General features: G+C 42.6%; 2 protein-coding genes across 2 annotated transcripts in view; one reads left to right on the top strand and one right to left on the bottom strand.

Moving 5' to 3' along the window:
* Positions 1 to 327, bottom strand: part of LOC139442131 (5'-3' exoribonuclease 2-like) — a 60,572-nt gene extending 60,245 nt beyond the window's left edge. Inside the window, exon 1 of the mRNA XM_071222933.1 lies at positions 199 to 327. Coding sequence (XP_071079034.1) covers positions 199 to 273 — 75 coding nt within the window. The 5' untranslated portion in view covers positions 274 to 327. The remainder of the gene's footprint in view (positions 1 to 198) is intronic.
* A 318-nt stretch (positions 328 to 645) lies between these two features.
* LOC139444361 (uncharacterized) lies at positions 646 to 24,286 on the top strand. The gene is made up of 16 exons (XM_071225311.1): positions 646 to 948; positions 2,543 to 2,778; positions 3,660 to 3,724; positions 7,989 to 8,149; positions 8,673 to 8,776; positions 9,543 to 9,755; positions 10,097 to 10,183; positions 11,564 to 11,654; positions 11,816 to 11,867; positions 12,816 to 12,925; positions 13,649 to 13,818; positions 14,981 to 15,090; positions 16,841 to 16,982; positions 17,984 to 18,067; positions 20,361 to 20,470; positions 22,768 to 24,286. The coding sequence occupies exons 1-16, from the start codon at positions 648 to 650 to the stop codon at positions 22,814 to 22,816; spliced, it is 2,085 nt and encodes a 694-aa protein (XP_071081412.1). The 5' UTR covers positions 646 to 647; the 3' UTR covers positions 22,817 to 24,286.
* The last annotated feature ends 1,309 nt before the right edge of the window (positions 24,287 to 25,595 follow it).

Raw genomic sequence — 25,595 nt, 5'->3', positions numbered from 1 at the left:
CAATCAGCATTTAGAGAATGCAAACACCTTGGCTAAACAGAACCACAGGATATTGCATAAGAATCACATGATTTGTGACAATGTCTGTGCACAAACAATACTTTAAAACAGGGCCAATCGGATCATCACGCTTTGATTTCATGTTAAACGCAATGTTACTTTGTGGAATAAAATGACGTTTGAATTTTAATAACTTACCTTTTCTTCCACACAATGCACCACAATTGAGGCATATTTGCGACTTAGCCATCTAAAAAATGCTGGAACACCCATTTCTTAAGAATTATGAAGAAGCACGCTTGTTGTTTTCATGCGGCTTCTAAAATGGCCGCTTCTGAGTAATTTGCAAAGTGTATTTTTATTGGTTATTGCCCAAATCTTAATCCAATCAAATCACACGTCTCAGTCAAGCGCGATTGACTGAATGATCGAAAAGTATAAATAATAATTACAAACGGAAACATATTCTTTGGAAAGGGTTTATAAAAAAATATTTACATATTTTGTCATTTTTTGTTATATCATATTAATATTTTACACTCTTTGTACTATGTAGTAATATGTTTTAAGATGTATACTCTGAATAGTACTTTGGAATCAAATCCATATTTCAGTTTTACAAATACAGAGTCACCCTATGTTTAAATATGGCGGAAGATATGTTGAAATTACTGTGCAGTACAGCCAAACTTGATCGGGACAAAGGCTTACAACAGCTGCAAGAATTTCTTAAAAAACAAAATGTTGATGATGTCAGGGAATTTGAAAACAAGCTTGTTGATTTGATGTCAGATGGTGACAGTACGTGGGAAAAGAAGCATGGGTCCCTTATGGCCGCAAAGACGATCATGGACAGTCAACACTTTTCAACAGAATATGGGAATAGAGTTCTTCAGAAGTCCCTCATTCTCTTGGACGACAAGGAGTATCGTGTTAGAATATCAGCAGGTAATAAAACATTATTTATGATTGTTATTTTAGCTTAGGTAAAAGATGGGCAGGTAAGCATGTTATCAGTTTGTACCTTGGACTATTAATCAGATCAATTTGACATCATTTTAATCGAAACTTATCATGATTATCAATGATGATAGTGATGGGTTTTTGACAGTTAGTAAGTCTTATTGTTGAACTGATGTGTTACAAATGAAATACAAATTTACTTGAAATATAAATTCACGCATCACAGGTCTCAAAGTTGCGACTAAAACGGTGGCCAAAGCGACCAAAATTTCAGTTTGTTTACTGTCTAAAATTCAGAGGTAGCCAAATGACTACCTAGAAAATATCTTGTGGCAACTAAATTCTATCAGTCTATTGCTAAACGTCTGTAGACATAAAAATAAATAACAGCTGATTTTGGAAAACCTGTCTGCTAATACATATTAATGTAATTAGTAGTTTAATTTAGTTGACAATGCTCATTGGATAAGCAAGGATATACCTATATAATCTAGTAACATAAATTGCATCATCCTGTGAGTCACCATGGTCACAAATAACAATAATCAAGTACAGTTTCCACTAATATACAATTTCTAGACTAGTGCTGTAACTTGTACATATTATAATAGTTATATTATAAAGATAATTTCAAATGCTTTTGGCTACCTACAATATTGGCTTGATTTCTGGATTTTACCACTGGCTGCCTGGAAGAAAATACTTGTAGCTATATGGCTACTTGGTAAAAAATTAAACTTTGAGGCCTGCATTAAAACAAATCTCAATCCTATCAAGATACAGGCCTAAAACCTGCTTTTTTCATTACCTACTGTAGATTCCTCCTTATCATGATATGTCCAATGTCAACAGGACATAATAAAGTATTCAATCAAATATTTCACATTGACAATAACACGGTTAACATGTTAAGTCATAACCAAAATTGTTTGCGTTTTCATGTTTAGAACAATTCACTAACATTATGCAGTGATTAGCATATGAACTAGCCAAATTATGATAAGGCTGTAATTGGCTCGCTCTGTAACTTGCTATTTGGTTTTGTGATCACCAAACTCGTGAATAAGGGGGTGGTCGGGTAGCCTAGTGGTTACAGCGCTTGTTCGTCACGCCGAAGACCCGGGTTTGATTCCCGACATGGGTACAATGTGTGAAGCCCATTTCTGGTGTCCCCCGCCGTGATATTGCTGGAATATTGCTAAAACCAGCGTAAAACCATACTCACTCACTCACTTAATCATGAATGAATGATTGAATAGGAGTGTGTCTACCTTCAACTGTCCCATCGCAATAGTTGCCACCTTTTGCCATGCATTGTTTCCATAAAAAACTCAGAACTTTTCATCTTAAGATGCTTGACAGGACCATTGTGTTGTTGATTTTGTGACATGTGGATAGAAATGTTTCCCCATGTTGACGTAAGCCATTCATAAGATTGTTAATCAATGACGAGCCAATCAAACCGGCTGTTTTTGGTGTCAGATACTGCAACAAAGACTGCGCTCTAGAATGAACTCTGCACGTCTTTGTGTAAGTATTCATTGACATGCTCATTTATGCTTGCCATTTTTTTGTGTAGGTGAAGTGATTGGCTCGTTATGTAGAACAGCAGGTGCAGACATTTACAAGCAGGCCCGAGAGAAAGTCTTGACTGGGATACGTGAGAACCTGGAAAGGCAGCCACTAGATGGAGAAACTGGAGATGATAGATGTCAACAGGAGAGGTTGATGGAGAAGCTTGTACCAGGATCCATACCCCCATCCCCGCCCCCATCCCCGCCCGTATCGCCACTCCCAGCAGGGCAGCAGCGAAGGGTGAGATATCAAACTACAGTGAAACCTTCTTAAACAGGACGGCCCTGCTGCCAGTGAAATCTAGATTAGGAAATGTCTGTATTCAGGAGTCATTGTTACAGAGTAATGTCCCTTCTGGAAGTAAGTTTTGCGGACGAAAAGGGTGGGGATAAATGAGACTTCATTCCATTTATCATGCTGTATTCCTGAATTTTGGAATAAGGGTTATTCACTGGGTTCTATTTCAAAGCAGTCATCAGTAATACATTGTCACAGTTTTAATAAATGTTAAAACAATTATATAACATTGTTAAAAGGTTTTATGTATGCTGTTAAAGAACTGGGATGGAAAAGTGTGTCCTATAATAAGTAATAATATAAAAGGGATGGCATTCCTATGTATTGCGGTAATGTATATTTCCTCACTGTTGAACTTATCAGGATGATTAGTCCCAGAGTCTGTTGGAGCCACTTCAGGTGAAATCCAGAAATATGTTGACTATGTTACTTGATCGCTCATATCAATCAAAAACTAAGAACTTGTTCAGGCAATCTCATTAAAATCAGATCGTAGTCTTCGCTGCCGCTAAACAAAGATCTGAGGACATCCCATTACGGGTCACATCAGAACGACCTTTTGCGATATTTGACCAACAAATGAAATGACTGACAAGAAATCGACATTGGCCAATCAGAAGCCAGCTTTCTCGAGCTTTACGACACTAGTTTCAAACTGGCGACTATGCTTCGAAACATATTTTCACATATTCTCGATTTAAAGTTTTAAAACTGATAAGAACATTCTGGAATGGCTTATACTTATAGATGGCCTAGATTGTGTGGCTATAATCAAAACCCGTAGCTGTCGTTCTACTTTTTCAACCCTTTGTCTTGTTCCACAGAGAAACAGTGCTGAGCAGATCTTCCATGACACTGCAGGCTGGAAGTCCCTGGAGACGTGGATGAAGTAAGACTTTAGGTCATGTCCACAAAGATGCTTTCATGGTTCAGTGATCAACTTCAGTGTGTTGACTTTGGCACACTTGAACAAACAAAATTGGAGCTTAACTGCAGTGCTCTCCATCTTCCATCCTTCATTAACCCCCTGGTGGGGATTCTGGATTATGATTGGCCCCACAAACTATCATGCCATCATACGGAGCAACTCAGTGGATTAGGTGGTCAGTCCTGGGGACTTTGGTGATTGTGTTTCATTGAATCCTGAAGGCGTGGATTGTTGCTTATAATATCAGTCATTGGATTATCTGGTCCAGACAGGAGTATTAACATCCCGCCATCATAAAGCTAGGATATTGCTGAATGTGACATTAAACAACAAATAAAGAAACAAATCCCTGTTAAATCTGTTGGATTTAGTGGTTGAAATGTTATATGCTTGTTGATATTTAAACATGGATAGGAAATTGTACAGGTCTTGACTGGAACTGAATTGTTAAATTTATCAAGCAGATGAAGATTTAAGGGGTTGGGTTGTTATTAAATATGTTAAACTTTGGAAGTTTTAGTGGCATTTTGTAACTTGAAAGTATGAAACACATTGGAAGTATATAGAGTTCCATGCCAGCTTCTTCTTGTTGAAGAAGGCCCCACAGAAAGGTCAGCCACAATACACAATTAGGCACTTGGCATCAATCATGTAATTACATTGATTTTTTAACTTATCCTGCATTACTCCGTATTGCATTTACTGCTGTCTTTTGACAGAGAGACGAACTGTGTGAGATTCAGCTGCTGAAGAAAGTTGTCCCAACCAGTACAGGAAGCAGTGCCCTCTCACAGTCGGCACGTGATCTGGAAGTCATGACATGACATCAAAACACATAGGTGCTTTGTCACCTCCATGGACTTAGGTACTTTGTATCCCTTGTGGAAATTAAAGCTTATTGTTTCTATATTTTGCATGTTTCTACATTCATCGTATGCTGTTACATTGTTACCTGTTATGGGCTGTTACTTAGGGTTTTCCCATTCGTAATTTGTTTATCGCTTGTTTGTGGCTCAAGTCACAGTAATTTACGGGCTCAATGTTGTTCCCGCCATTTTTGCCATTCACCACGTGGCCACGTAATTTCGTGTTCTGCGTTTTGAATTCTTTCTTTGGCTTGGGTAACACATTAAATTTATGTATTTTGTTTTTGGCGTGCCTTAAGCCTTGCCTTTTCGCTACCTTTCAGCGTAATTGTTTCCTCTCATAAACTTCAATAAAATGCAAAGTTTTTTAGTTACATTATGCTTTCCATACTTTGTGGTTTTGCCACATGGTTATGTTTTTGCTTAAAGCTATGCCATTTCGCTACCTTTTTGCTCTCATAAATTTCCACGAGATACAATGTTTTTGAGTTACATTATGCCTCCCGTACTTTGTGGTTTTGCCACATGGTAACGTTTTGCTTAAATTCCCTATTTTCTGCATCGCTGCACTTGTTGCCGCTGGAACAAATCTGGTCGGGGCCGTCTCTTCTGCCGGGATTGTACGAAGCCCTGTACTTTCACAACGCAGTGCCAATGTTGCAGTCCTTCGTCGCTGTGCTCCTTCAGCTCGATACGAGTATCAAGACACACCTAACATAACGTTCCCGTCGACCCCCTGATATGGCTTACAACTCGGAGACTGTGGTCTTTCTACACTCTTGCCGTCACCTTTATCGACAACATCGCCCCTTCCGGTGATGCCCGTAACGGGACAGGTCTTCCGTCTCCTCAGCCATCTACGTTGACAGCAGCCGCGCTCAGCCGAGCTTAACAGCGCCTCTGGCGCTACCAACACCACCGGCGCTCCCGAGAAGCAACACCGGTGCCTCAAGCTCTCCGGCACATCTGCATCTATTACTGACATATCATAGATCGTCACACAGCGAAGCAAGGCGAAACAATTATCTTTCGATTGTCACCACTCCTGTCGCTGCCCTCCCGTAGGTCTTCGGGATCACGACTATTGTTCAACTTCCTGGGAGGAATCTTTTCAAACAATAGACATTTGGTCTGATTCAACTTGCCCACTGGCGACGTTCTCCTTAACCCCGTCGTTTAAAGCGCCATGCTTTCGGAAAGATGACCTGCGGGTTTCCATCAAAACCGAGCTTCTTGTGGAGAGCGTCTGTATCAGAACTGGCAGATCTTCACTGTTCAGGCTCATTAAGCCTGTTTGAACCCATTGTCATAGGGTACCGGGTACCCACTTCTCGGGATCATGGTTGACTGGTCTCGCATATCACGGTGTATCATATCGCTCTGCACCGGCCCCGCCATTCAACGACAACATCCACTCTCTTCTTCGTCGACATCGCCGACGTCAACGTTCATCTACCCTGCCCTAGTGCCAGCGTTCCTTCATATCTTCAGCCTTGGCTACCAGACACAGCGTTGATTTTATGCTTCGTCCCAAAACCGTTCCATTGACCCCTGTTGACTACTTGCCTAGTATGTCATCCTTCATCGTCACCTCGATATAAGAACAGGAGCGCTTATACGACGCTCAGGGGATGGAAACGATCACATTACTTTGTGCAGTACGGTGCGATCTACCCGAACCACAGTTTTACAGATTTCCTCATTCTCTTATGGACACATTGCCTCGACCGGTTACGTCGATGCCTCGGCGGTCGATTGTGAAGCTGGTTATTTCGTCTACATGGGGTTTGGTTCGCAGGCGAGCACACCTCTCCACGTATCATCCCGACGGTACACGATCGGAGACCCCTGTTGCTGACTTTTCAACTTTGCAGTCTTGTAGACGACCTCATATACCGCTCTTCCACTGCCACTTCCACCGTGTCTGTGGCTAGTGTTCTGTGACTGCGCACACCAGCCCACGTTGTGACCGACTGTTATCCAGAGATCAACACCATTGGCACAGCAACAACCTCAAGATAAAAGCGTTTATCCGGGACATCACCTTTTTTCTGCCAGTCTCCCCTGCATCACAGTCGGAATACATTTCCCTGTGGCACCGGGCAGTCATCCTCAAAGCTCATGAAGGCGCCGGATTGGACCCTCCCACCCAAGGCTATCAACCCACACGAGATCTGGGCGATCACATTTACCATGGCTCTTCACAGTACAACTGTTCCAACCAGTCACTCATGGAAGCCTGTTCTTGGCATTCGGACACCACCTTCGCCAACCACTACCTCCGTGATGTAGCCTTTGAAGATGTTGCCGGCGTTCACAGTCTTGGTCCCTGCTTGTAGCCCAACAGGTCACCGACGCCACTGATTTTCCGATACCCTGAGTAGGGCCCGTCGACCTCTCTGGTGTTTATCAGCCCACACAAGACGTCTCTCTTGCGTTCCGCATTCGCTCTTAGGTCAGTTTTAGTTTTTGGATACCCGTCACCTATCCGGGTTTTACTTTTTGCATCAACTCTCGTTTCCTGACGACAGGAATGGTAGTAGATGTTGATGTTGACACCAGCTCCAACGCCAACGTCAATGCCGCTAATTCTCCGATACCCTGAGCGGTGCCCGTTGACCTCACAGGTGCTCTCCTGTGTTTCGCATTCGCTCTTGGGAATGGTCTTAGATATTGCCGCCGATGCCGCTGATTCTTCGATACCCCGAGCGGGGCCCGTCGAACTCTCTGGTGTTTATCACCTCAGGTTAGAGGGCTCTACTCCGTTTCGCTTAGTTCTAGTTTTGGGCTACCCGCCTCATTCTATTTCGGTTACCTGTTCGGGTGTTTCGTTTTTGTATCAACTCTTGTCTCCTGAAGACAGGAATGGTCGTAGATGTTCTGGTCATCACTTGTATGCGGTTCGGATTCATTGGACCTTGACGAAGTTTCAGATGTTATGTTTAAAGCAGTTATTTATTTTGATGTGACGTCATGAGTTCCGGGTCACGTGCCGACTGTGAGAGGGCGCTGCTTCCTGTACTGGTTGTGACAACTTTCTTCAGCAGCTGGATCTCACACAGTTCGTCTCTCTGTCAAAAGACAGCAGTATACAAATGTAAAAAATATTTAGATTTTACTAATTTTTTTCAAATACATTGGGCTATTGCTATTGCTGTCATGCTGAAACATATCTGACTGAGCTCTGCATAATGTACAGGCCAGGATCCAATTGTATTCATTTATTTCAAATTCATTGTCACTTACCATGCCTACATTAATTTCATGACAAAGTTTTGAATAGGGGTTGTCACTCGCATGTTGGTGATGCAGTAATGTCATGATATCCAGTATTTCACACATGTGTAATTGTTCCCCAGATGTCTGCAAGCCGCTATAGAAGGCTGTGGCCCGAGCTTCAACTCCTTTGTGGACCAGGAACTGCTCGACCTCATCTTTGCTGCACTCGTACACACCAACCGCTTCGTGCGCGAGACTGGCTACTACGTGTGCTCATCTCTTGTGGACTCCGGTCCCAAAGGTAAGAAGCAGTAAATAGGAATCAACTCAAAGATTCAGACCCCCACTGGGTCATGTCAGCTGTTGTTCATCGCTCTTAGCACGGGGTCAACAATTCGCTGTGCAGAGTTGTGTCCCTTGGGCACTGCAGAAACCTTTGATCGGGGGTTCGGATCCATTTCTGGGTTTGTCACTACCATACTCGTATTTGTGGGTTTCATCAAAGTTGTAAATGTCTAAGACCTGCATCGCTTCAGACTTTCCTCCCACATTGAGCATGTTAAGCTGACATTCTGTGATATAACTGGAATACTGTTCAAAGCGGCTTTAAACACAGCTCACTCACTCACTCACTTACTCACTCACTCACTCACTCGGAGTTATAAGTTATCAAGATCTTTTGTTTCTAAAACTGAAGAAACATCTGTCATATTTCACTGATATAGCTATACTTTTTCATATTCTATGAGAAGAACTGCTTCAGATTTACACAGAAATAACTTCGGTTTCTCTTTGTGTGTGATGTCATGAATGACTTATTTCAGAAACCAAAGAGGATGAAGGACAGGTAGAAGATAATGCCATCTATCGCCATGGTGATCAGTTTTCAGAGTACTTGGGGAAGGGCCTTGCTGATAACTGGAGCCAGGTAGTTATCTAGATCTTGTGAATGTATCATCAACTTGATCAAGTAACTCGTATCCTTCATCTGAATGTGCTGGAGACATTATAACTATAACTATGGTTACATCAGGCATATCAAGCATTTAGGGAGAAGTTGAAAGTTCAATGTAGAATATATACTCACCGCCAAAAGAAATTGGGGGCACGGGTGGCCCAGTCGTCTAAGGCGCTGCGATTTGCTGTGCAGAGTTGCATCCCTATGAAACCAGAAACCTATGATTGTGGGTTGGAATCCCGATTCGCCCGATTATATTTCTAGGTTTGTCAGCACTATACCCGTGCTCGTGGGTTTCACCCAAGTGGTAAACGTCTGAGACCTGCATCACTTTGGGCTTTCCTCCCACATTTAGCTGACATGATATAACTAGAATACTGTTAAAAGTGGCGTTAAACCAAACTCACTCACTCACTGAATCTTTATTCTTATCACATGATTTCCAAACTGAAAACACTAATCCTGCACGAGACAAATGGTGCATCTTGAGTCATGGATCTAAGACATCACATGTGATGTGTTCATGAACGTAGGTTCATGCAGCATACCAGTATGTTCATTTGTGCATCGAACCAATCTAATATCTCTTTTATATATGTAATTCTTCATACATTAACCAACATGTATGGTATCTGAATTTCTCTTGTCGCTGAGTATATTACTAAATTCAGTTGGAAGGTACACCTTGATGTGCCACTTTACGGGAGTTGACAGCATGTCCCTTACTCCTCTACAGGTGAGACTGGCTAGTTCTGTGGCCACACGGAAGTTCCTCATGAACCTGTCTGCCGAGGAGGCACGGGAGAAGTACTACTCCTGCCTGCTGCCCCGCATGTGTCTCAACCGGTACTACGTGGCCGAGGGCGTCCGGATATACTCGCAGGAGACATGGAAGCTTATCACACACGGAGTGGGCAAGTCACTGGTGGAGAAATACATCAAGAATGTGGTATGGACTTCTGTACTACCCTCAGTCTTCTTCCTTTTTGTTTAGGGCAGTCGGGTAGCATTTGCTCATCACGCTGAAGACCTGGGTTTGATTCCTGCCATGGGTACAATGTGTGGAGCCCATTTCTGGTGTTCCCCGCTGTGATACTGCTGGAATATTGTTAAAAGCGGCTTAAAACAAAACTCACTCGCTCCTTTTTGTTTATTCGTTTATGAGTAAAACATACTGCACTTGTATTATTATAGTTTAAAAGCATGACGGCAGCAAGATCACAATCAGTGATATAGTCATGGAGATGTCTTCACTGACGAGTGATGTATATTGTCGTATTGTGCCACCAGGTGGAGTTCTACATCGCCCAGACTGAGGCTGACAACCATGCAGTGCGGGAGGCTGCATGTGCTTGCATCGCAGAACTCGGCTCAAAGGTTAGATATATTTATGTGATCCTAACTGCACCAAAAATCAGACTCAGACCTTGTAGTTAGATAAAGTGGTGGAGGCAGAAAGAGATTTGGATGAAGGCCGTAAAAGGCAGGGAGAGACATGGGTGAAGGCAGGGAGAGGTATGGGTGAAGGCAGGGAGAGACATGGGTGAAGGCAGGGAGAGGTATGGGTGAAGGCAGGGAGAGACATGGGTGAAGGCAGGGAGAGACATGGGTGAAGGCAGGGAGAGATATGGGTGAAGGCAGGGAGCGGTATGGGTGAAGGCAGGGAGCGGTATGGGTGAAGGCAGGGAGAGGTATGGGTGAAGGTAGGGAGAGACATGGGTGAAGGCAGGGAGAGACATGGGTGAAGGCAGGGAGAGACATGGGTGAAGGCAGGGAGAGACACGGGTGAAGACAGGGAGAGATGGTTGAAGGCAGGGAGAGACATGGGTGAAGGCAGGGAGAGGTATGGGTGAAGGCAGGGAGAGGTATGGGTGAAGGCAGGGAGAGGTATGGGTGAAGGCAGGGAGCGGTATGGGTGAAGGCAGGGAGAGGTATGGGTGAAGGCAGGGAGAGACATGGGTGAAGACAGGGAGAGACATGGGTGAAGGCAGGGAGAGATATGGGTGAAGGCAGGGAGAGGTATGGGTGAAGGCAGGGAGCGGTATGGGTGAAGGCAGGGAGAGGTATGGGTGAAGGCAGGGAGAGACATGGGTGAAGACAGGGAGAGACATGGGTGAAGGCAGGGAGAGATATGGGTGAAGGCAGGGAGAGACATGGGTGAAGGCAGGGAGAGATATGGGTGAAGGCAGGGAGAGGTATGGGTGAAGGCAGGGAGAGACATGGGTGAAGGCAGGGAGAGGTATGGGTGAAGGCAGGGAGAGACATGGGTGAAGGCAGGGAGAGGTATGGGTGAAGGCAGGGAGAGACATGGGTGAAGGCAGGGAGAGATATGGGTGAAGGCAGGGAGAGGTATGGGTGAAGGCAGGGAGAGACATGGGTGAAGGCAGGGAGAGACATGGGTGAAGGCAGGGAGAGGTATGGGTGAAGGCAGGGAGAGACATGGGTGAAGGCAGGGAGAGATATGGGTGAAGGCAGGGAGAGGTATGGGTGAAGGCAGGGAGAGACATGGGTGAAGACAGGGAGAGGTATGGGTGAAGGCAGGGAGAGATATGGGTGAAGGCAGGGAGAGACATGGGTGAAGGCAGGGAGAGATATGGGTGAAGGCAGGGAGAGGTATGGGTGAAGGCAGGGAGAGACATGGGTGAAGGCAGGGAGAGATATGGGTGAAGGCAGGGAGAGGTATGGGTGAAGGCAGGGAGAGACATGGGTGAAGGCAGGGAGAGACATGGCTGACAAGAGCTTGTGTTTGTGTGGCAGGTGGAGAAGACGTTGGTGAGCCCCAACATTCCCCAGCTCCTGGCTGCCCTGGTGGTGTGCTTCAACGATGACAGCTGGCCGGTCCGAGATGGTGGGTAGTCCCAGGCAACGTCGCATAGTAATAAATAGTGGATGGAGGTCATCTGATTGCCCCATTCCTGAAAATTGCAACATTGAGACTACAATATTACAATACCATGACCACAACCCACACCACCATTCTGTACATGGCATCTGACTGGTATGTTTCAGCTGCTTGTGTTGCCTGTGGGAACTTCGTCAAGTGTTTTCCCGAGGAGTCCAGGTGAGATAGGGTGCATGTGTATTTCTTGTTGATGGGGAATAGTATCAACCTTTAAGTATTGACAATGGGCATGACACATGAGAATGAAACATGTTAACCTAAATACAGTCAAGTCTCGTTAATCCGACAATCGGCTTTATCCAACACTAATGATGGAAACCGATTTAATCAGCCTGGCACCCGAATCCGACACACCTAATTTGCAAAGAATTACCGATATTACTCTTTAATCAGTCTTGTTAATCTGACACAGTGATCAGCGTACTCCATGGTCATCTGCCTGTGAGTACACAGTCTGTGTTTTGATGCGGGACGGGTCGACTAGTAGCTGCACATAACAAGGGCTGTAGAGATAAACGTGCTGGACAATAAACCATTGATGAACAATTAGTGTTTGTATCGTTATCTATCCTGTAGTTGTCCTATTTTCAATCACGAATGTTGATACTTAATTTCATTTATCCGACATACTCGTTAATCCGACATAATCATATCCAACCAACCATGTCGGATTAACGTGACTTGTCTGTATCTAAGCAACATGGGTCTCCTAACTCTTGTCATGTGTGCAGTAAAAATTTTGAACTCATCCTATCTCACAAAATACATAATGCATCTCTCTTCCTTCATTGATCCTGGTGTGGAAACGTCTCAGAACAAAGTTTCCAACTTAAAAAAACACCTCCCCCAACACATCCCTATTGATCACCATGGTCACCGCTTGTCCATCTGGGTCACGCACCAATCAGTCCCATGCGGCCTGACCTCAGCTTTCTTGACCACTTGCTATACCTTCCCAAGCCATTCTCTTTCTCATTGCCAAGGTGTCCAGACTTGACTTTAAGAATTGAAGATTTTTGGTTGTTTTTTGCTTTGATTTATCTACGAACATTTCTTAGTTTGTGTGTAGAGATTGTCCGGGACATGAGAATGAGTTGTTTGTTTCAGAGGGACCATGCCAGAGCTGTACCCATTGTTCTTCAGCAACCTGGAGGACAACATCCCCTCTGTGAGGCAGGGTGCTGCCCTTGCACTGGCTCACGTGGTTCAGGCGTACGGTGAGAACTAGCCAACATGTTCTACAATGTTCAAGGACATCAGTTTTGCTAGGCTGACATGATATCGCTGCTGAATTATTGATTTCCTTGTATAGCCTAATCCACACTGTCCTCAACCCGTAGAATGTAAACAAGTCATTGCTACAAGTTGAATTTAAGGTCATCATTGCAACCAGTAGAATGTACGTACATTGCAACAGTAGAATGTAAGGTCATTGCAACCAGTAGAATGTAAGGTCATCATTGCAACCAGTAGAATGTAAGGTCATCATTGCAACCAGTAGAATGTAAGGTCATCATTGCAACCAGTAGAATGTAAGGTCATCATTGCAACCAGTAGAATGTAAGGACACCATTGCAACCAGAAGAATGTAAGGTCACCATTGCAACCAGTAGAATGTAAGGTCACCATTGCAACCAGTAGAATGTAAGGTCACCATTGCAACCAGTAGAATGTAAGGTCACCATTGCAACCAGTAGAATGTAAGGACATCATTGCAACTAGTAGAGTGAGTGAGTGAGTATGGTTTTACGCCGCTTTTAGCAATATTCCAGCAATATCACGGCGGGGGACACCAGAAATGTGCAACCAGTAGAATGTAAGGACACCAATGCAACCAGTTGAATGTAAGGACACCATTGCAACCAGAAGAATGTAAGGTCACCATTGCAACCAGTAAAATCTAAGGTCATCATTGCAACTTCTCCAACTCCGCTGTGTAGGTGAGGAGTCTTTGAGTGTGATCCTCCCCAAGCTGAGGGCGGGGCTGGAAGGGGTGGAGCACCAGGCTGCATGTGTGGAGAAGTACGGTGGACTCGACAAGGGGCCGGCAACCTACGGGGTGGTCAAGCATCTCCGTGACAACGACATGGAACTACACACTGATCAACAGGTTTGTCTCATATCTTGTATACCTAGATAAGTAATGGCCAGAATTCATAAAGAAATGCATGTACCTTTTTTATTTTATTCATCCATACTAGTAATGGTGATTATTCATATGGTTCAAGAGCACTGTTGAAGACATGAACATACTATTGTAAACTTGAACGTATTCAATTCTAATGGGAAATCAGCAGCCATTGTTATGTGCATCGATGCATTGACTATTGATAGATCAATTTTTTCATATGCAGGGTTTGTGTTTTGAAAGACATGTTAATTTTGAGGTATGAAATGGAATTAGGCATCTTATTTTGACCTGTCAGAATCAAGCATTCTTCAGTTTGAAGGTAGAATGCTTAATAAATAATTACAAATCATTTAAAAGGACATGAAAATTGAGCTTTACAAACTGAATTTATGAACAACTGTCAGGAAGTATTTATTATCAGAACAACGGAACACACAAGGAAGTGACCATTAACCACTGGCAGTGCGACACAATCATCAGTCACTAAAACCTCGCAGACTCTCATGTCGTACGATGCCAACTTGTCGTCACTCAGCTCCAAATTAGAATAATGTATCTAACCTACAGTTAGACAACTGTGGCAGTGCAAATTGTAGGCAGACAGGAGGCGGGTAGGGGCTAACAGGGCCAACAAACTTGCCCCACAACATGATAAGACAATAGCACCAACAACCCAAGAAAAAGAAATAACACTGAACGCAGAATACAGAACACCAAATGTTTACAGAACTATAGCATTCTCTACCCTATTATCATGACCATAACACGAGATGGGCAGTAAAGCAGTGCGCATGTAAAGGGAAGTAACTGCATGTTATATTGGATTACGTTGTTATTACCTAAGTATAAGGAATTTTTTTTATGTTGTTTTTTTTAAAATGGAAATAAAAGCAAACCGTGCGGCAGACTTTATGATGATGCGGGTGGTGTTTGAAACCAAGACTATTATTTTTATAGCCTAATGTAAATATCGTAATCAGCTAATTAGTTCAAATGGTAACAAGGTCATACAACCTTACAACTAACTAATAAATCTTAATTATAAGTTATGTGCATATTTATAGATACTTGAGCCTGTCACACAGCCCCAAATATATAAACACAGTAGGTTCATGTCCTAATTCTATGGTTTGGTTTCCAGATGTATTCCTGTGGCTCTCTGGCGCCAAAGATGGGTCGGGGCTCCCGAGGGGGAGGTTGTATGGACCACAAGTTCCGGAAACCTCCAGAACCTTGGGAAATGGCTGATGGGTAATTACAGGAATTTGCCGAATATTGCTAAAAGCAGAGTGAAACTCACTCACTCACTCACTCACTCACTCACTCACTCACTCACTCATCCCAAAGTTGTCCTATTCATCTAAGTTGTTGCAACTACTGTACAGAGTTGTCTCCCTTAGCTTTCCCAGCTGCCATGATCACTTGGCTCATGTCAGCCCAACAGTATCACGGCCAGCAAAGGGAGGAATCCAAATTGAACTAGTTTTATGCATATGCTATGCACATGTTGGCGGTTCAAATTGTTTCCGATTCCTTCAAATCAAAGTGAATACCGTAATCGACGTAATAAGTGCCGACAGCAATATTTGCTAATATATTGGCTAGTGAACAATCCCAATTAGCACCCTTCCAAATGATCAACATACACAAAACACATTTATTCATGTATCATATGCACTCCTATGTCATACGCACCCTTAATTACAGGCAATTAAATTCTGGAAAAATATATCTGTCATGTATAATACTCACAGACTTTTCTTTTGTATCATTTGAGGCTGACAGCCTAAACCACGAAATTTACGATCTTTTAACCCTTTCACCAAAATTATATTCTAAAATTTATTACGTTGAATACGGTACCTTATTTCTGTTAATCACAGAATAACCTGTCTTTGAAAGTAGCCAGCTTGTTATGTGATATACATGCGGCGGGATATAGCTTTAAAAGGTTTACAGTGAATATTCATGAATACCCATGCCATAACAATACTCCAATACTACTTCCCCAAGTATTATAGCAAAATAGGCCAAGAGGACCCGAGTGCTGGCATGTGGGGAGCATGCCAGTGGGGAGCATGCCAGTACCCTGTTAGTTTGTTTGTTTGTTGTGCTGCACTCAGCAATATTCAAGCTATGAGACGGCGGCTTGTAAATAATCTAGTCTGGACCAGATAATCCAGTGGTTGATATCATGAGCATCGATCAACCTAATTGAGATGCGATGACATCAACCTTGTCAGTGAGCCTGATCAGCCAATCCCATCAGTCGCCTCTCATAACAAGCATAGTCGCCTTTTTCAGGGCTGCTGAAGACCTATTCTGCCCCGGATCTTCAGGGGCAGTTTGTTGTTAGAGCTAACTAACATGGCGATGAGAGGGTGAATGTGGCTGTTGTGTGTCCTGATGGCAGGCAAGTTTGCTCATGCTATAACCCACTGGTTTAAGTGATCCATTGTTGATAGGCCACCATGCTATATCTGGACTATCGCTGCTGATGTGATCCATTGTTGATAGGCCACCGTGCTATATCTGGACTATTGCTGCTGATGTGATCCATTGTTGATAGGCCACCATGCTATATCTGGACTATTGCTGCTGATGTGATCCATTGTTGATAGGCCACCATGCTATATCTGGACTATTGCTCCTGTTGTGATCCATTGTTGATAGGCCACCGTGCTATATCTGGACTATCGCTGCTGATGTGATCCATTGTTGATAGGCCACCGTGCTATATCTGGACTATTGCTGCTGATGTGATCCATTGTTGATAGGCCACCATGCTATATCTGGACTATTGCTGCTGATGTGATCCATTATTGATAGGCCACCATGCTATATCTGGACTATTGCTGCTAATGTAAACTACACCGACACGGGTTGTGAAGAATGTCTGCTTCATGCATCCGATCCATCCCCCATAATCCCATGATATGCAAGAAATACTTGTAGAAGCAGCTTCAAACCCGAACTCACTCATTACTTGTTCTTCCTCCAGATGTGTCCATCTGTTGGCGGAGTTATCTCCCCAGCAGCCTCATCACCAGAAGCTGGCGGAACTACTTCCTGTGATGTCACAGACGGCCGACAGACATCACTACACTCAGCATGTGGCCTTCCTAGAGACAGTTTGTAAACAGGCAAGTCATAGTACTGGGTGCTGGTCACAGCAGGAGGTGCTGGTCACAGGAGAGGGTGCTGGTCACAGGGTGTTGGTCACAGGAGGGGGTGCTGGTCACAGGAGAGGGTGCTGGTCACAGGAGGGGGTGCTGGTCACAGGGTGTTGGTCACAGGAGGGGGTGCTGGTCACAGGAGAGGGTGCTGGTCACAGGAGGGGGTGCTGGGCACCGGAAGGGTCGGGAGAGCAAGTGTCAGTACTGGGTGCTGGTCACAGGAGGGGGTGCTGGTCACAGGGTGCTGGTCACAGGAGGGGGTGCTGGTCACAGGAGGAGGTGCTGGTCACAGGAGGGAGTGCTGGGCACCAGAAGGGTCGGGAGAGCAAGTCTCAGTACTGGGTGCTGGTCACAGGAGAGGATGGGAGAGGGGGTGGGAGAACAGGTCACAGGAGGGGGTGGGAGAGCAGGTCACAGGAAGGGGTGGGAGAGCAGGTCCCGGGAAGGGGTGGGAGAGCAGGTCACAGGAGGGGGTGGGAGAGCAGGTCACAGTAGGGGGTTGGAGAGCAGGTCACAGGAGGAGTTGGGAGAGCAGGTCACAGTACTGGGTGCTGGTCACAGTATGTTAATGTTAAGATCTGTATATTAAGGTTGTCCTAAGATCATGCTAGATTAATATGCTATAGCCCACACCTCTTGGAATATCTTTGATTTGAGACTTGTTTTCATCGAGATTGAAGCTGATAGACATTCCAGATTATTTTATGTCCCAGAAACTTATCATCATCTGGACCACCATAAGAAGAAATACAAAATTTAACTTTTTTATTAATAGTATTCATGAAAACAAAGTATTTGGACAGTTTAGAATCATTTGTATGATAAAGAAAAAGACATTTAAAGTGAAAAAAATAGATCACTTTTGGTAAGGTCATACATTTTAAATACACTGATGGTTGAACATTGTCACAAATATTTGGACAGCACACAAATATGTTGATCTTAACAATCCCACCATCATGTTTCAGATTCCTAATATTGCCAAAGGTTTGGGTAAACGAGCCTTCAAGCCTCACCTGGAGCAGTTCATGGACTCTCTCTTCTACAGCTTAGTAAGTTCCGGTAGATTCTTGGTTATAACTCTTCAATGGACAAACGTAGATTCACTGCAATGCAGGTTGACAGAGCTGGTATAAGAGCTGTCACTTTCATGAATCATTTTCGCTGTGAAGATCCGGGTTACAGTTGGTCTTCAGCAACTGATGCTTGTCGTATGAGGCGAGTAACACGATGGGGTGGTCAGACTCACTGACTTCGTTGATGCATGTCATATCCCAATTTTGTAGATCAGTGTTCATGTTGCCAAAATCTCGATTGTCTGGTCCAGACTCGATTATTTACAGACCTCTGAGTTATAGCTGGAATATTGCTGAGTGTGGCGTTAAACAACAAAGAAACAAATCCTGGCATATTTTAGTGTTTGATATGTGTACAATGTGTAAATTCCATTCTTGGTACCAGAACTGCTTTGATTGGATAGATTGTTACAAATGACGCATCCTTGATAGTCCAGTGTAGTATATCTTTATTGTTTTAGGGGGCACGGGTGGCCCAGTCGTTTAAGGCGCCGCGATTCGCTGTGCAGAGTTGCGTCCCTTGGGCACGCAAGAAACCTATGATTTTGGGTTCGAATCCCAGTTCGCTCCGATTATGTTTCTAGGTTTGTCAGCACCATACCCGTGCTCGTGGGTTTCACTGAAGTGGTAAACGTCTGAGACCTGCATCACTTCGGGCTTTCCTCCCACATTAAGCTGACACGTCGTGATATGACTGGAACACTGTTAAAAGCGACGTTAAACCCAACTCACTCACTCACTCACTCACTCACTCACTCACTCACTCTATTGTTTTATGATAAATACCCTCCACTTATTCACCTTTGTTTTGAGTCCTGTTCAAATACCGAAAGACATTTAAAGATGGTACTTGTTGTTACCCTGTCTGGCGCTCCGCATTAAGGGGCTAAAATGAGGACTAAGTGCAATAATGTTGGACGCGACATTAAGCTCTATTTCACCTCACCTCAAATGACACATCGTTAAAAATAGGCCTTTGTGAAATTCTTGATTAAAACAAGCAGTGAAACCACTAGTGCTCGACATCATAGTATGAAGTCTTAGGTCTTAGTACTTTGGATAACATCTTTTAAAGCAAAAAATTATTAAATCTTGTTGCGAAGCGAAGCCTTGATATTGAAAGCAGATCTATGCTGAACCTGCGTTCAGAAGAGGTGTTTTGATTGGTTGTTGATTTCAAGCTATGAGCTAGCGAAATTCTGTGCTGTGTCCAAACAAATCTATGGTTATTAAAGACTTCAGGATATATATCATTATTGAATGGAATATCCGTAGTAGTTGGACGATACACTGATGCATCAGTCGATTAAGATTTTTAACTTCTCAGTACAAGTATCACAATTGCACACAAAGGTAAAAAGTACCGATTCTTACCTGAAATGTATTCCTGAATAAATGTTACACCAAACACTAATTACTTGTGAAAATGAGAACCAGTAGTGAAAGTGAAAATATGTTCATCCACTGCACCATACTTGACACTGCCAACTGTAATTTATCAGTGTGCCGGTATTTAGCCCTCCTGTAGAATGATGGCTTACTCACCACATATGAGAGCACATGCAAGTATCGTGATACGTATCGGATTGTGAGCAAGGTATCCTGATGTGTATCTGATCGCACAGTTGATGTATTGTCCCAGCCCTAGAGATCTGATACGCTGAATGATCGAGGATGTGTAAGATCATACTCCATTCAGTGAAAACTGAATCAGCAATGTTGTAATACATGTATTTCAACCTAATTTGACATTTTAGTTTGTTTAACTTTGTATTGTATGCTCTGTCAGCACAATTCTTTTACAGTTCTGACACCACTTTCGTTGTTTCTTTGAGTAATAATTGCCTGAAGTGTGGACCTTAATATAGGGGTTGGACTTAGGGGCAACCTATTCTTTCCGAGACGACTATGCTTGTCCTAAGTGGCGACTAACAGGGTCGGGTGGTCAGGCTCGCTGACTCGGTTGATGAATGTCATCGATCCCAATTGCATGGGTCAATGCCATGATATCAATCACTGGATTGTCTGGTCCAGACTCGATTATTTACAGACCTCCGTCATATAGCTGGAATATTGCTGTGTGCGGTGTTAAACAAGAAACCCACCAACTAATTCAAGGGATAGTTTTCAGTTCTTGAATACATCTCATGCTGTCAAAATATTTTGTTATATTTCATTCAGATATGTCTTCTCCTTATAGTGTAAAACCTTCAGTAACAAACATATAGTTGTGACTTCTGTGAGCTAACTGCAGTCTGTCTGTTCTCAGTCGTGTGACAACATCCTGACGTCGACTGCGGCCAGTCAGTGCCTGTCTCAGCTCAGCGCCTTCCTTGGCCCGAGTATCCTGCGAGGCAGAGTGGAGCAGCACAACCCGAGGTCAGCTGTCTGTCATACACTTCGATCTTAATACAGTCTTAGAAATTGGCACTAGTCCTGCAGTCCTTGCCAAACTGTCCAATAGTTAAGGTATCAAAAGGACTAGTAGAAATTGGCCATTTTTAAGGGGTTTGCTATATGTTTTCATTTCAAAGACTAGTGTACAAAAAGTTTTAGTTTCTACGGCTGTTAATATTAGTGTGATCATTTCTAGTGTTTGTGTTCAGATCTAAAGACACAATACCCGTGCTCGTGGGTTTCACCGAAGTGGTAAACATCCAAGACCTGTATCACTTCGGGCTTTCCTCCCACATTAAGCTGACACGCCGTGATATAACTGAAATAATGTTAAAAGTGGCGTTAAACCCAACCCAACCCAACCCAAACCAACCCAACTCAACTCACACACACACACACACACACACACACACACACACACACACACACACACACACACTCACTCACTCACTCACTCACTCACACACACACACACACACACACACACACACACACACACACACACTCACTCACTCACTCACTCACTCACTCACTCACTCACTCACTCACTCACTCACTCACTCACTCACTCACTCACTCACTCACTCACTCACTCACTCACTCACTCACTCACTCGCTCACTCACTCACTCGCTCATTTACACACTCGCTCATTTACACACTAGCTCATTTACACACTAGCTCACTAAATCACTCAGTCACATACTTATGACTCAAAGCCAGTTGCGTCTACAGCAACTAGTCCGAAGACTGAATGTAGTAAAAGTTGTATACTCTCAGCTGCTTGATTGAAAATAGTTCTTATACTACTCAAAAATCTGAAGGACCACTTGATTCTTTCATATTATCATGCACATGACAGATTAACTACAGTAAACTACGTTTATAACAATTACTTGCCATATGTTTTATCATATTAAGTTGATGGATATAACGAACACACTCATAACGAAATAACGGATATAGCGAACTCACCTCGTGGTCCCGTGTGTACTGGCAACGATAATGTTTAAGTGTATAACCAACTGTTAATCCCTGAGCTGAGCTCTTCACATGTCACAATCTACCATCAAAACGGCAGGCGCGGCTGTTCAAAGCGGCAATAAATAACTGGAGGCAAGTGATTTACTTTTAAGCACTGACTATCCTCAAATTACAGCCTCAATTAACAATAGTAACATAGTGATTGAAGTGGATATATTCTGTACATGTACAGTGCACACTTTAATATTTATCGAGTAACATGATGTCACATGACTTGATAAAAGATGTCTGCTGGTCGAAATGTCTATAACGAATGACAGATATAAAAAACTAAAATTAGTGCTACCTTTGAGTTTGTTATAACCGTCGTTTACTGTATAGTTATATGAAAGAATCAGGTGAACTATTTTGAATAAATATATATTAACACAAAAATCTACTAAAAATTATTCCTGAAAACAATTTCGGATTGTTGGGGGAGAAAAGGTCCCATGTCCCATCCTTGTTACACCTGGGGATTGGTTGTACAAAATGAATGCTGAGGGGGGACAACATGCGATGACTAACTCTTAGCAATGATGACCTGCTTTGAAAGTTCCACTCACTTACTCCTCTCCGAGTTATATCTCTTTTCTATGATGTGGATTTGGTCCAGAAGTCTGAATTTACCAACATGCTCATCTTCTGGTGCATATTAACTTCTGCCTACAGTTTAACAAATGTCATATTTGGGATAACACTTTCTTTGTAAAGTACAGATTCTTGTTCTTTTTTTTTGTGGGTTGAGTCCCGTCCGGGATTCGAACCCACACTGCCAGAGTGCACTTTACAAAGTATATAGCAGCATATGGGAACAGGTTTTAGTATTGCTATAAAGGTGTTACAAGATAACTAGGTTTACTATGAAAGTGTTATCCCAAATATAACATTTGTTACATTTGTTACATTTGACCACTTTCTAAATGGCAGTGTGTGTTCATAGTTTTCGGCCATTGGAGCCGCGCCAATTTACTCTTGTCAGAGGGGTACACAAAGTATATGGTCTAGACAAACAGTTGTCAGACTTTCATTTTTGTGGAAGCCTCGATGGCAGGGTGTGTTAACTCGCTCACTTTGTGTACTGGTGATTAGTAGCCTCACTCTGGCAGTGTGGGTCGAATCCCGGACGGGACTCAACCCAAAACGGTATGAGAATCTGTACTTTACAAAGACAATTTTATCCCAAATATGACATTTGTTTCATTTGACCACGTTTTAAATGGCATTTCATACCTACAGTTTGTTTCTTGGTTGTAGGTACCTGGAACAGTTGAATCAAGTCGCAGGACCTCCAGTGATAATGTGAAGACATTTTAAACCAATTCTGTGATCAAAGCTTCCACCTAAGATGACAATTTCTGGGGATACAGACGACTCCTTTTGATCAAACATGCATGTTAAACAATATGTGTTTATGTAAACCACAGATATCACACAATGTATGCTGAAACTCATATGTCACACAATATGTGCTTGTCTCAAACAGATACTGTCACTTGAATATAAACACAAATACGGTTCATTGAGCAGCAGTTGTAACAAGTATATAACAATGTCAGGTAAAGAATTATTGTCTTTGAACTTCCTTAAGGCCAGTCAACAGAATAAACATATAAACTGTGTGTTGTTTTGGGCAAAACACTGTTTATTGTTTTTATGGAAGTGCTCTAGTCAGTGGTAATAAGCAGTGCTATTTGCTGTTTGATTGGATTAAGGTAAGGATATGTATCATTCCACTGGGGATGGGGAGTATTGATATTGAGTCAATTTTTTGGCTAGGGTTGGAAACCCATTAATTTTAAGATTTACAGTATGACAATATGTGCTAACTTCAAACATATATATCACACAATATGTGCTTAACTCAAAAAACGATATCTAACCTTCGAAATTCATGCTAGTCCGCTAGCAAGAGACTACTACATAGTGCTGAGGACAAGTTAACATCCAGTGATGGAGGGCTGTACTTCTGAGCCAGTTTTCAATTTTTTCTACAAATTGGGACTGAAAAAACTGACAGAATAAACACAGATGTCACACAATGTGTGCTTAACTCAAACACAGATGTCACACAATGTGTGCTTAACTCAAACACAGATGTCACACAATGTGTGTTTAACTCAAACACAGATGTAACACAATCTGTATTTAACTCAAACACACATGTCACACAATGTGTCCTTAACTCAAACAGATGTCACACAATGTGTGCTTAACTCAAACACAGATGTCACACAATGTGTGCTTAACTCAAACACACATGTCACACAATGTGTCCTTAACTCAAACAGATGTCACACAATGTGTGCTTAACTCAAACACAGATGTCACACAATGTGTGCTTAACTCAAGCACACATCACACAATGTGTGCTTAACTCAAACAAATGTCACACAATGTGTGCTTAACTCAAACAGATGTCACACAATGTGTGCTTAACTCAAACACAAATGTCACACAATGTGTGCTTAACTCAAACAAATGTCACACAGCGTGTGCTTAACTCAAGCACACGTCACACAATGTGTGCTTAACTCAAACACAGATGTCACACAATGTGTGCTTAACTCAAACAGTTGTCACACAATGTGTGCTTAATTCAAACGTGTCACTCAATGTGTGCTTAACTCAAACAGATGTCACACAATGTGTGCTTAACTCAAACAGTTGTCACACAATGTGTGCTTAATTCAAACATGTCACTCAATGTGTGCTTAACTCAAACAGATGTCACACAATGTGTGCTTAACTCAAACACTGATGTCACACAATGTGTGCTTAACTCAAGCACACATCACACAATGTGTGCTTAACTCAAGCACACATCACACAATGTGTGCTTAACTGAAACAGATGTCACACAATGTGTGCTTAACTCAAGCGCAGATGTCACACCAAATGTGACCACCTTTCTCTGCTACTCATGTGAACATCACTACAATAACTATAGATGAGTGAAAGTAGCCTAAGATAAATGTGCCCACTACATCGATCACAAGCTATTGACGTCAGATTAGAAGGAAGTCAGTTTGTTGAAAAATGTATGTTCCTTCTGAACACCACAATGATGTAAAATGTATAGTGTATAGATTTGTATACATTTCTATCTGTGAAGTGGGGATATTCACACATAATAATGATATTAATTTTGCCAGATCTATGTTTGAGAACATTATTAGTTTGAAGACGAGAGAATTTGCATATGCTGAAATAGTATTATATTAATTAAATTAAGAATTTGTGTAGAGCATTTTCTAATTAACAACTGCTCAAATGACCAACCTGATCTAGTCAAAGGCTCCCTTGAAGAGACTGGTTGCTTCTCAGAATTCTTGTGGCAGATTGTTCAACAGCAATGGGCCAGCATGTGGAAATATTCATGGTTATGTCCATGATTTATTGGGGGGAAAATAAATATTTGTTGCCTAATACAAAACTAGTGAATATGATAATCATACAACATTTATGTTAGCACTACTACTTTCTGTGGAGATTCGTCCTGTTGATACTTGTATTGTACTTGTCCCTGACCCACCCTGGTGTGAACCCCAACTTGCTGAGTGTGAAGCCAACGCTCATGAGGCCACAGGTAACCTCACACTTTAAGGTGCAGCAGTTCTATGTGCAGAGTTGTGTCCCTTAGTTAGGCAAGGATTTGCTGGTCATAGGTCACAGTCCCAGACACTCCTGCTACATTAATCTGACATGCCACAATATAACTGAATACTGAAACAGTGTTAAACCCAGCTTACTCTTCCCTGATGGACATGTGAGGGAACTCTCTTGGGGTTATTCAATTGTGTTCTCGTACTATCTCACCTGTGAGAAGAAATGGATTGTCCAATATACAGGTGCTTGATACCTGTGGTGTGCAGTGCAACTTAAAAAAAATAACTTCATGTGTTTTGTTGTCATTGATTAAAATATGTCCTTGTTGAATTGTGAAGCTACTAGTATATTTCTGTTCCATGTTCATTGTTGTTGCTATCAATTATCAACATGACTCCTTGGCAGGACGTTTGGGTGATCAAACCAAATATATAATTAAAATCTTTTATGTACCTTGTTTCAAGTTTTTGTTAGGA

The sequence above is a fragment of the Haliotis cracherodii genome, unplaced genomic scaffold (genome assembly GCF_022045235.1).
Source record: "Haliotis cracherodii isolate W230 unplaced genomic scaffold, xgHalCrac1.p SCAF_5, whole genome shotgun sequence".
NCBI lineage: Eukaryota > Metazoa > Mollusca > Gastropoda > Lepetellida > Haliotidae > Haliotis > Haliotis cracherodii.
This window is presented reverse-complemented; position numbering and strand designations above follow the sequence as displayed.

Bases quoted from the DNA above. Each gene is read 5' to 3' on its own strand.
- LOC139444361 (XM_071225311.1), top strand. From the start codon at position 648: ATGGCGGAAGATATGTTGAAATTACTGTGCAGTACAGCCAAACTTGAT. The intron at 949-2,542 runs GTAATAAAACAT...TTTTTTGTGTAG, and splicing joins TCGTGTTAGAATATCAGCAG to GTGAAGTGATTGGCTCGTTA. The intron at 18,068-20,360 runs GTAAGTTCCGGT...GTCTGTTCTCAG, and splicing joins ACTCTCTCTTCTACAGCTTA to TCGTGTGACAACATCCTGAC.